An 11,237-nucleotide genomic window follows, 5' to 3' on the forward strand; every position below is an offset into this window, starting at 1 on the left:
ACACATACACTAAAGAAATCAATACATCGAAACCAAAAATAGAGGAAAGCAATGCTTTTGTGAGGTTCCAATTGGAAAATCACGGTGTGTGGAAATCGACATGTGTTTTCCGATTTAGAGAGACACACGCTTACACACACACACACACACCTTGATTTCCTCCAAAGAACAAATACATACAGAGATCAGTATTAAAAAGAAAACAACCAAAAAAAAAAAAAGTATGTTTCCTTATCCCAAAGTAGCAGGAGTGACACAGCTAAAAACGCAGCTGATATGAACAACTCTGCGTGGAAAGCAAAACCCGCACTTACCTGTCCACCCGCAACTCTATTCCACAGAAGGCGCGAGAACCTTCCGCTGGCCACCCCCGGGTGGGTTTTGGGGGGACCCATGAGGCCAGAAAAAAAAAAAAAAGCCCCAACTCCTTCTAAGCGATTTCATTTTAGAATCGGACCCAATCAGGCTTTCTCAGCCAATATGGAAGGAACTGGAAATTTCACGGGCAGACTCCAATTGGGGGAGTCGGGGAAGAGTGGGGGGGCGCGGTGCCCAGGTTCTGCGAGGCTCTGTGGAACAGATTTTTGACATTGAGAGGATCACACTTCCTTTTACATTAAGTGTGAGCTTGCAGGATGGCTCAGCCCACAGTGCTCACTGCAGCTGGAATGAGAATTCAGAGCCTGGAGGAGGCTGGGATTTGGGGGTGCCTGCCTCTCTCTCCCCAGCTGGGGGGGGCGGGGGGAGGTTCCGAACAGTGCCGTACCAGTGTAGATGAGAGTGGGGACAGACACAGAGAGGTTCTGGGTGAGTCGGGAGCCGCAGGCAGTGTGAATTGGGCTGTTATGAGTCGAGCGGCATCCGTGGCTGTTTGCGGGGTGGGCGAGCGGAGACCTGAGAGATTTGTGGTCACAGCGGAAGAAAAGAGAACACAGCACATACAACAGATCGCACGGTTAGCTTAAAATACTTGTAAAGGAGTTTGCAGGCAAAGGAGAGAACTTAGTACATATATATATATGTATATATGTGCACATATTCATATATTTTTTGCAAACCCTAGCATGCAAAGAAAAAAAAGTTCAAATGCAAAGAACAGGTACATAGCTGGGTGCCGGTGGCTCCCGCCTGTCATCCCAGCTCCTCAGGAGGCTGAGAGCTGAGGTTCAAAGCCAGCCCCTAGCAAGAAAAATCTGTGACACTCTGTATCTTCACTGTATCTTCAATAACTGAAACTCAATTGGTACAACACTAGCCTTGAGCCAAAAAGCAAGCTCAGGGAGACAGCTCAGGCCCTGGGTTCCAGCCCCATGACCAGCACACACACACAAAAAATTCATTAGCTGGGGCTGGGCAGGTAGCTCAGTGGTAGAGCGCTCGCCTTGCATGCCTGAGGCCCTGGGTTCGATTCCTCAGCACCCCATAAGCAGAAAAAGCCAGAAGTGGTGCTGTGGCTCAAGTGGTAGAGCGCCAGCCTTGAGCAAAAGAAGCTCAGGGACAGCGCCCAGGCCCTGAGTTCAAGCCCAGGACTGGCCAAAAAGAAAAGACAATCCTAACGAAGCAATGCAACCACCTCCCTGTGCAGCTGTTTCCCATTTGGAGGAAGGATCTGTGCAAACCTAGAGGAGAAAGCACGCCCCCTCCCCTCAGCCCGGCCCCGGCTCACAGCAATGGCTCTCTTTCTGATTGCACAGGCATTTCCTTATCTCATTCCAGTATGTTCTAAGACACTGCAACATTGAGTACCAATATCTTTCAGGTGCCTTATCTCCCGAAGCCAAGCCTGTCCACACCCTGAAGATAAATTCCTAGGGTGCCAAGTGTGCGTGGGGGGGGGGGGCCCAGCAGGGAGGCTCTGCCAGGGAGGCCCAGCGGGGGGGGGGGGAAGGGGGAGGGAACGGAACCCAGGGCTTTTGTTTGGTTATACTTGTTTCTTTTTGTGACAGAAGCTCAGTAGGTATCCCAGGCTGGCCTTGAACTCAAGATCTTTCTCTGCCTCAGCCTCTCCAGCACTGGGATTATAGGTGGGCACTACCACACTTGGTTGCAAGACTCAAGGTTCTAATTCAATTTCAATGGATAGGAGACATAATCTGGATTCCTCAAAAAAAAAAATTAATAGGGCAATCTGACTCCATCTGTACTAGCTAGAAATTTGTGTTTCCCAGAATGTACTTGAACTCAGGCTTTTGGTGTTTTTGGTTTTTTTTTTTGTCGGTCATGGGGCTTGAACTCTGGGCCAGGGCGCTGTCCCTCGGCTCTTCAGCTCAAGGCAAGTGCTCTACCACGTGAGCCACAACCCCACTTCCCATTTTTTGCTGGTTAACGATGACAGGAGCTCACACTTTCCTACCTGGGCTGGTACTGAAGCATGATCCTCAGATCTCAGCCTACTGAACAGCTGGGATAATAGACATGAGCCGCTATACCTGGCCAACCTCATTATTAAACCAGACAATAAAGCCTGTCTTAAATAATCCATGTTGAGGGGTGCTGTCTTCAAAGCGTGAGGCCCCCGTGTTTCAGACTCCTGAGATTTTTTTTGCCATTTGGAGTATTTGCAAAGCTCTACCACTGAAGGTTTCTAACCTTAAAAACCTAACAATCCACCCAAGGGGCTGGGCAGGTGGCTCAGTGCTCGCCTAGCATGCATGAAGCCCTGGGTTCGATTCCTCAGTAGTACACACACAGAGGGAAAGCTGGAAGTGGTGCTGTGGCTCAAGTATCTTGAGCAAAGCAAAGAAAACTCAGGGCCAGGGCTCTGAGTTCAAGCCCCAAGACTGGCAGATAATAATAATGATGATAATACATTAATAAATAAAATAAAAATCCACCCGAGTGTGCAGGCTGTGGGGGTGGCCTGAGCCTGGAAGGTGGACTCTCTGCCTTCAGACAGACGTGTGCTAAGCCAGGCAGTTCCGGATGAGGAGGAGGTCTGGGCCGGCCTGAGAGACAAAGACAGACCCCCATCTCCAAAAAAGGAAACAGAGACAGACAGGGGTGAACAGTTCAAAGCTAGCCCGGGCGGGAAAATCCGCGAGACTCTCATCTCCAAGGAACCACCAGAAAACCAGAAGTGGCGCCGTGGCTCAAGTGGTAGAGCGCCAGCCTTGAGCAAAAAATGTGCAGGGACAGCGTCCAGGCCCTGAGTTCAAGTCCCAAGACTGACCAAAAAAAAAAAGACATAGGGAGGGAGGAGAAAAGAGGGGAAGGGAGGGGGGAGGAACAGGGGAGGGGAGGAGGTGGAAGGGTAGGGGAGAGGGCGAGATGGAAGGAGGGGAAATTGGGGGGGAGGATGTGGGAGGGGAGGAGGAGAGGAGGGGGAGGAGAGAAGAGGAGGGGATGGGAGGGGGAGGCATAAGGGAGGGGAGGAGAGGAAGGGAAGGGAAGAGGTAGGAGAGGGAGGGAGGAGGGGAGGGCTGGGGAGGGGAGGAGGAGGGGAGGCCAGGCCTACTTGGCTGACACCCACTCATCTCATTTCATTCTCCTGGCCCGCCTGGCCTTGGTGGGTCTCTACGCCTTGAGTGGTCCGACTCTCACACGCAGGGTTCGAAGCCACCCCTAAACACCTAACGTCTCATGGCTTTCATGGTACGCCATTTTCTACCAGTCCAACGGGTCGATCTACCTATCCACCGATGAGCTTGGCCAGGGATGTCTGATCAGAAAAAGCATGGGGTGGGGGGGGAGGGTACACAAAGAATTGCTGCACATCGCTCCGAACTGTGACCCGTGGCGCGCGCACCCGCCTGGGGAGCAGACCCCGGCGCCATACTTACTCCTTCATCTCTTTGGAGGGGGAGTGGCACGTCGGGAGGAAGGTGGCTGGGTTCGTTAAGGTGTCCAGCGTGCACGCCGTGCCGATGGCTCGGACCACGAGCCCCGACTCGCCCTCCAGATCAAAACACTGCAAGTACCCGACCACCGCGTTCCCGCGCATCTCCAGGACTTTCAGGCCAATCTTCCTCTGCAGCTCACCTACAAAACAAGCCCACACGTCCCGCCTGCTCACACAACCCGGCGCTCAAATCCCGACAACCTGGGTGCCGGTGGCGGGCGCCTGTCAGCCCAGCCGCTCAGGAGGCTGAGATCTGAGGACCGGGGGTTGAGGCCCGGCCCGCGCAGGGAAGTCTGTGAGACTCTGGATCTCCAGTGAAGCAGCAAAAAGTCAGAAGCAGAGCTGTGGCTCAAGGGGTAGAGCACCAGCCTTGGGCACAAAAGAGCTCAGGGACAGCGCCCAGGGTCAGAGTGCTAGGAGAGACGGTATTTGGACAAGGACGGTGCAAGGGTAACAGTTGAAGACGGCAGGATTACAGCGGGAGGGGTTCAAGCCTCAGCTCTAACACCAGAACCTACCGGCGCCTCCTCATCACCAGCGCTGTATTCTTTCCACTAAGCCACTCTCTGAACACAATTTCTTTTTTCTTTTGTGCCAGTCCTGGGACTTGAACTCACAGCCTGGCTGCTGACCCTGAGCTTTTGGGCTCCAGGTGAGTGCTCTACCACTTGAGCCACAGCTCCACTTCCAACTTTCTATTCCTCATGGGAGATCAGAGTCTCACAGACCTTCCTGCCCTGGTGGGGCTTTGAATCACGATCCTCAGGTCTCAGCCTCCTGAGTAGCTAGGATGACAGGAGTGAGCACCAGCGCCCGGTTCAAAATTTCATTTCGCTACTGAGCCAGCAACTACTGGCTTCTGAGTCACATTTCTACGTTTCAAAACACGCAGCTGAAAATGGGCCAGGGGTAGGAATCAGTCACTTAAAATTCATAACCAGGGCTGGGCATGTGGGTTAGTGGTAGAGCGCTTGCCTAGCATGCATGGAGCCCTGGGTTCGATTCCTCAGTACCACATTCACAGAAAAAGCCAGAAGTGGTGCTGTGGCTCAAGAGGTAGAGCACCAGCCTTGAGCCAAAGAAGCTCAGGGACAGCGCCCAGGCCCTGAGTTCAAGTCCCAGGACTAGCAAAAACAACAACAACAACTTCATAACCAGCTTCGACAACATTTCAAGTAGCACTTCACAAACAAGTCAAAGACACTGGAGAATGACGTCAATCAACACCGACGCCGCTTTGTATAAATACCTGACATTAAGGAGATGAGTCTCTGTCTGGCCTCATTGGATGCCCTGGGTGTGCGGATTCGATCGATCCACTGATACTCTGGGTCTTCATTGACCACAAGTTCTTCCACAAACCCATGAATGACCACAGCTCTGTAACACTTGGGGATGGATGTTGCTGTTAAAACAAATCATCTATTATGTGTCCATTTTTTTTTAAACTATGTGTATTTAAGCTGGGTGCTGGTGATTATATCTTAGCTACTCAGGAGACTAAGACCTAGAAGAGCATGGTAATAAGCCAGTCTGGGCCAGGCACCGGTGGCTCCCGCCTGTCATCCCAGCTACTCAGGAGGCTAAGATCTGAGGATCATGGTTCAAAGCCAATCTGAGCAGGAAAGTCCATGAGACTCTCATCTCCGACAAACCACCAGAAAACGGGAAGTGGAGCTGTGGCTCAAGGTGGTAGAGTAGTAGCCTTGAGCAAAAGAGCTCCGAGACAGTGCCCAGGACCTGAGTTCAAGCCCCAGGACTGACACACCTAAAAAAAAATTTAATTAAATAATAAGTATTACTTTTTTCCCTTGGCCTCAAAACCGAAGTGTAATACTATTTTTCTATTAGTCTTTGGGAACAGAAATTTGATGTTGTGTATCTCAAAAGGATTACACATTTCTTCTTGAGTAAGACAATGCATTTACTTACTGCAGAAGAATTTCACCCCACACGAGGACTGTCTAAATCGATTTAAATCATTGAAAAGGTCTACTTTGACGACGACATTGATTTCTCCACGGATACCTAAAGATTCAAAAGGAAAAGAAAATAATGTGCAATTAAATAAGGAAGCGAATGGATGGTAACAGACGCTGTCTCAATAACCTAACAATCTTAGCACAACACCATCTTTGCTTCCTTTTTTTTTTTTAAGTCAGTCCTGGGTCTTGAACTCAGGGCCTGGGCGCTGTCCCTGAGCTTCTTTTGCTCACGGCTGGTGCTCTGCCAGTTGAGCCACAGCTCCACTTCTGGTTCATTGGAAGATAAGAGTCTCATGGACTTTGCTGCCCAGGCTGGTTTTAAACTATGATTCTCAGATCTCAGATTCTTGAGTAGCTGGGATGACAGGTGTGAGCCACCAGCACTGGGCTTAATTATTTTCATACAATGGTTTACTGTTAACATTTTCTGAAGCACAACATGAGTATTTTTCACTATGGCCACAGGTGTGCAATAATGTAAGCCAAGACGAAGTAGAAAGGCATCCAATTCACTGATGGGAATGAGGACAATGTACTCACTACACGTGACATCAATCCAGGAAGTTAACTTCTCTAACAGTGAGCGATATCTCCGTATTACGGAAGAAATTAAAACTGGAAGCCAGTGGCTCACACCTGTCATCCTAGCTACTCAGGAGGCTGAGATCTGAGGATCAGGGTTCAAAGCCAGCCTGGGCAGGAAATCTGTAAGACTTGTCTTCATTTAACACAAAGAAGCTAGAAGTGGAGCTCTGGCTCAAGTGGCTGAGCACTAACTAGACTTCCAGCAAACAGGCTCAAGGATAGCACCTAGGCCTTGAGTTCGAACCCTAGGACCAGCACACATATACACATACAAAAGATTCAGAACCTCAACAACTTTTCTTTACAAAGGCCACATCTATCAATATTTACCACGTAACAACTGAAATTGGCAGTTTAAAAGCATTATTCCTGTAAAGTCACAGTAAGTTGCTGGCAACTCTGTGCTTTCCAAACAAACAAAAGAATTCATTTGATATGACTGGCTCTTCTTTTTTTTTTTGGTCGGTCATAAGGCCTGAACTCTGGGCCTGGGCGCTGTCCCTCAGCTCTTCAGCTCAAGGGGAGCACTCTACCACTTGAGCCACAGCACCACTTCTGCCTTTTTCTGCTTATGTGGTGCTAAGGAGTCGAACCCAGGGCCTCATGCATGCAAGGCAAGCGCTCTACCACTGAGCCACCTTCCCAGCCTGTCCTGAGCAAATTCTTTTGCTCAAGGCTAGCGCTCTACCACTTGAGCCACAGTGCCATTTCTGGCTTTTTCTGTATCTGTGGTACTGAGGCATGGAACCCAGGGCTCATGCATGCTAGGTGAGCGCTCTACCACTGAGCCACCTGCCCAGCCCTCTTTTCGTGGTTTTTTTTTTTTTTTTTTTTTAGTGCTGGTACTGGGGCTTGAGCTCAGGCCACAATCTGTCCCTGAACTTTTCAAGTCTGATGACCTACCACTGGAGCTCAGTCTCTACTTCTGGCTAGTCCGTGGTGTAGTGGAGATCAGAGTCTCATGGACTTTCCTGCCTACCGTGAATGGTATCGTAGATGGGGAACCAGCCCGAGATGACGGTGGCGGCCTCGCTGTACAGCAGAGGGTCGATGTCGATGTACACCTTGCCGATGGCGTCGTTCGCGCTGTAGGTGTCGTGGTCCAGCACGGTGATCTGCAGCGGCTCGTCCTGCAGATCCTCATCGTCCACCTGCAAGCACGCAGCCCTCCATGGGGGCCTTGCTTTGGCTGCTTTCGTTTTTCTACGTGTGGTGTGAACTATCTTTAAGTAGTTGTCCAAAGGAGCTACCATCGCACAAAGTGGATTACGAATCCAATAAACCGTGGTTGACAGTCTGGGCTTCTGTTTTGTTGGTTTTCTGCCAGCTCCTGGGGCCTGAACTCAGAGCCGGGACTGGGGGGCTGTCCCCTGAGTTTTTTCACCCGGGGCTGGTGCTCTACCACCTGGGCCACAGCTCCACGTCCAGCTTCTGTTTTTGGCCAGTCAGTCCGGGGCGGGCTCTCTCCTGCTCGACCCTCTATGGAGGGTCCCCGTCCGACCACCCCTGGCCCCGGGAGAGGGGTGGCGCCCAGAAACGGCTCACCTCTGCACACCGCACACCTACCTCGAACTTAAACCACTCCGAGTTCCAGTGGGGGTTCAGCGACTTGAGGTACACGTCCGTCTTAAAGGTAGTGTTGCCGAACTTCACCTGAGGACGAGCAGACGGGGTGGGGCTGGAGGTGCAGCCACGGGAGGAGGGCGGGCTGGGGGGGGGGAGGAGAGGGGAAGGGAGGGCCTCCCCTGGTGGGGAAGGACACGATCGCCTGCTGACACCCTCCACCGGGTGTCTCCAACACAGGGAGAACACCGTACACCCAGGATGCTGCTCGGCGATGTTATTACGGTGCCCAGGAGCGCTCGGCGGTCAGCGCTGGACTGCGCATGCCCAGGAGCACTCAGTGGTCAGCGCTGGACTGCGCATGCCCAGGAGGACTTGGTGGTCAGCGCTGGACTGCGCATGCTCAGGATGCTGTGACCCTCTTCCCATCCTCCTGGCCTAGTCCAAATGTATCCCAGGGAGCCAGGCCTGGCCACACACACCTGTAGTCCCAGCCCCGGGGTGGCCAAGGCTAGCTAGCTCCCACCGAGCCCAGAGCGGGCCAGCCTGGCAGCCCCTAACTAGCCTGGGCTTCATTCTCCTGCTTTAGAGTCCAGGCTGCCCAATGCATCCGTGTTAGGCGTACCCCTCCATCGCTCCCCCATTCCTGGGTGGCTGGCCGGCCTGCGAGCACACAGGCGAGCTCGTGTCCGGGAGGGGCCGGGGCTTAGCACAGGGCCTCTCACACTTGCTTAGGTATTTTTTGCCCACAGCTGGTGCTTCACCACTGGAGCCACGGCCCTCCTTCCGGCTTGTTCCGGGTTAAGTGGATGGAAGAGACTTGCTGCTCTGTCTGCACACCTGTCACCCGAGCTATCAGGAGGCTGAGATCTGAGGATCATGGTGCTAAATCAGCCCGGGGAATGAGTCTGTGAGACTCCTGTATCCAATGAGCCACCAAAAAGCCAGAAATGGGGCTGTGGCTCAAGTGGTAAAACACCAGTCCTTGAGCAAAAAAAAAAAAAGCTCAGATACAGCACCCAGACCTTGAGGACTGGTAATGAGGAGGAGGAGGAGGAGGAGAGTGATGGTGACAATGATGGTGATGATGGTGATGATGATGATGGTGGTGATGATGATGATGATGATGGTGATGATGATGATGATGGTGGTGGTGATGATGAACGATGGTGATGGTGATGAACGGTGATGATGATGATGATGGTGATGATGATAATGGTGGTGATGATGGTGATGATGATGATGATGATGATGATGGTGGTGATGATGGTGATGATGATGATGATGATGATGATGGTGATGATGATGATGATGGTGATGATGATGGTGATGATGGTGATGATGATGATGATGATGATGATGATGATGATGGTGATGATGGTGATGATGATAATGGTGGTGATGATGATAATGGTGGTGATGGTGATGATGATGATGATGGTGATGATGACGGTGATGGTGATGATGGTGATGATAATGGTGATGATAATGGTGGTGGTGATGATGATGGTGATGATGATGATGGTGATGATGATGGTGATGATGATGATGGTGATGGTGATCAGTGATGATGGTGATGGTGATGATGGTGATGATGTTGATGATGGTGATGATGATGATGATGATGATGATGATGATAATGGTGGCGATGATGAGGATGGTGGTGATAATGTAAAACTCCAGTCCTAATTCCAACTGCCTCCTTGGTCCCAAAGACATTCGCAGCATAATATGCCCAAGTGAAAACGGATTCCGCACTAGCCAAATCTCCACCAGCCCTGTGGATTTCAGAAAGCCAGCCGACTTCTAACAGCCAGGAACGGCCGCTCGGGCGCCTTTCACCTTGATCGCCAACTCCCATCTTTCAGAACAAATCCTCTTTCAAAAATAGATCTGGAATTCATCCACCACTTTCCATTACCCCAAAGCATCACACTTCGCCGTGGCCATCTGCTGTCTGACCCCGGGCAGCATCTCCTCACAGCCTTCCCTTCAGTTGGCCACATGGCACCAAAAGACCTTAGTTAATAAGTGCCAGGGAATGTAAAATAAACACCAACTTTTCATTGTGGCAGAAGGAGGAGGAGGAGGAGGAGGAGGAGGAGGCGGCGGCTAGTATTTGATCTCAGTCTACCTTTCCAGTGTCAGCCTGCACCAACTGTACTATCTGGCTAGCTCCCTTGATACTTCCGGTTCATGTCACGGAAAGATGGTCACTGGGATGAATCCATGACTTGCCCCGTCTGTGTTTTGGCCTTTTTGTTCATTTGACAGTACCGGGGTTTGAACACAAGACCTCTCACAGGCTGGGCTGGCAAATCTACCACTCGAGCCCGGACTCCAAGCCCTGAATGTTTCTGGTTAATTTCTCTCTCTGTCTTCTTGCCAGTTTGGGGGCTTGGACGCTGAGCCTGGGCGCGGCCCCTGAGCCTCTTTGTGCTCAAAGGCTGGCACTTTAAAACTTGACCCAGAGCACCGCTTCTAGTTGGTGGGTTTTTTTCTTTTTAAGAGATCAGAGTCTCACAGACTTCCCTGCCCAGGCTGGCTTCGAACCATGATCCTCAGATCTCAGCCTCCTGAGTAGCCGGGATGACAGGCGGGGGCCAGTGGCTTTTCTGGTTTTCGCTGCTTGTGTGGTCAGTGGGGCCTGGTTGCAGGAATGACTGGCACTCATGCTGCTGGATTCCAGTTTCCCCTCCATGGTGCCGGAATCGGAAGGCCTCTGCGGCCCCGAGCTGGGTTCTATCTTCATCCACCCAGTCTCAGACTTGCACACAGAAGGGCAGTTACACACCCCTGTCCGACCGCTCTCCATCCAGGAGCCTCACCAAGGGTTCGGCCGTGGCTGGCCTTGAGCCTCCGATCCTCCTACCCCTCGGCCTCCCCACCAGCCAGGATTGCAAGTGTAGACCACAGACGTGTGGTTCTCCGTCTGTGTGGTGTTGTTCTTGTTGTTGTTCACAGACACGTGGTTCCCTGTTTGTGTGTGTGTGGTGCTGGTGGTATTCACAGATGCGTGGTTCTCTGTGTGTGTGTGTGTGTGTGGTGGTGGTATTGTTCACAGATGCGTGGTTCCCCCTCTGTGTGTGTGTGTTGTTGTTGTTGTTCACAGACGCACGGTTCCCTGTCTGTGTGTGTTGCTGTTGTTGTTGTCTGAGCCTCAGCTTGCTGCTAGGCTGACCTCCACCGCTTGGACACATGATTCTCACCAGCTTTCTGGCCTGTTTTGGAGATTCTCCTCCCTATCCCCCCCCCCACCCCCAGCC

General features: G+C 51.7%; 1 protein-coding gene across 1 annotated transcript in view; it reads right to left on the reverse strand.

Annotated features, from left to right (window-relative positions):
• Positions 1-8,604, reverse strand: part of C2cd5 (C2 calcium-dependent domain containing 5) — a 54,961-nt gene extending 46,357 nt beyond the window's left edge. The window contains exons 1-7 of the mRNA XM_013025066.1: positions 8,597-8,604; positions 7,975-8,116; positions 7,388-7,559; positions 5,771-5,866; positions 5,088-5,243; positions 3,780-3,978; positions 767-894 (exon numbers count right to left, since the gene is read on the reverse strand). Of these exons, the coding sequence (XP_012880520.1) occupies positions 767-894; positions 3,780-3,978; positions 5,088-5,243; positions 5,771-5,866; positions 7,388-7,559; positions 7,975-8,116; positions 8,597-8,604 (901 nt within the window). The remainder of the gene's footprint in view (positions 1-766; positions 895-3,779; positions 3,979-5,087; positions 5,244-5,770; positions 5,867-7,387; positions 7,560-7,974; positions 8,117-8,596) is intronic.
• Between the last annotated feature and the right edge of the window lie 2,633 nt (positions 8,605-11,237).

Source organism: Dipodomys ordii, unplaced genomic scaffold (assembly GCF_000151885.1).
Source record: "Dipodomys ordii isolate 6190 unplaced genomic scaffold, Dord_2.0 Scaffold81, whole genome shotgun sequence".
In the NCBI taxonomy this organism is placed as follows: domain Eukaryota; kingdom Metazoa; phylum Chordata; class Mammalia; order Rodentia; family Heteromyidae; genus Dipodomys; species Dipodomys ordii.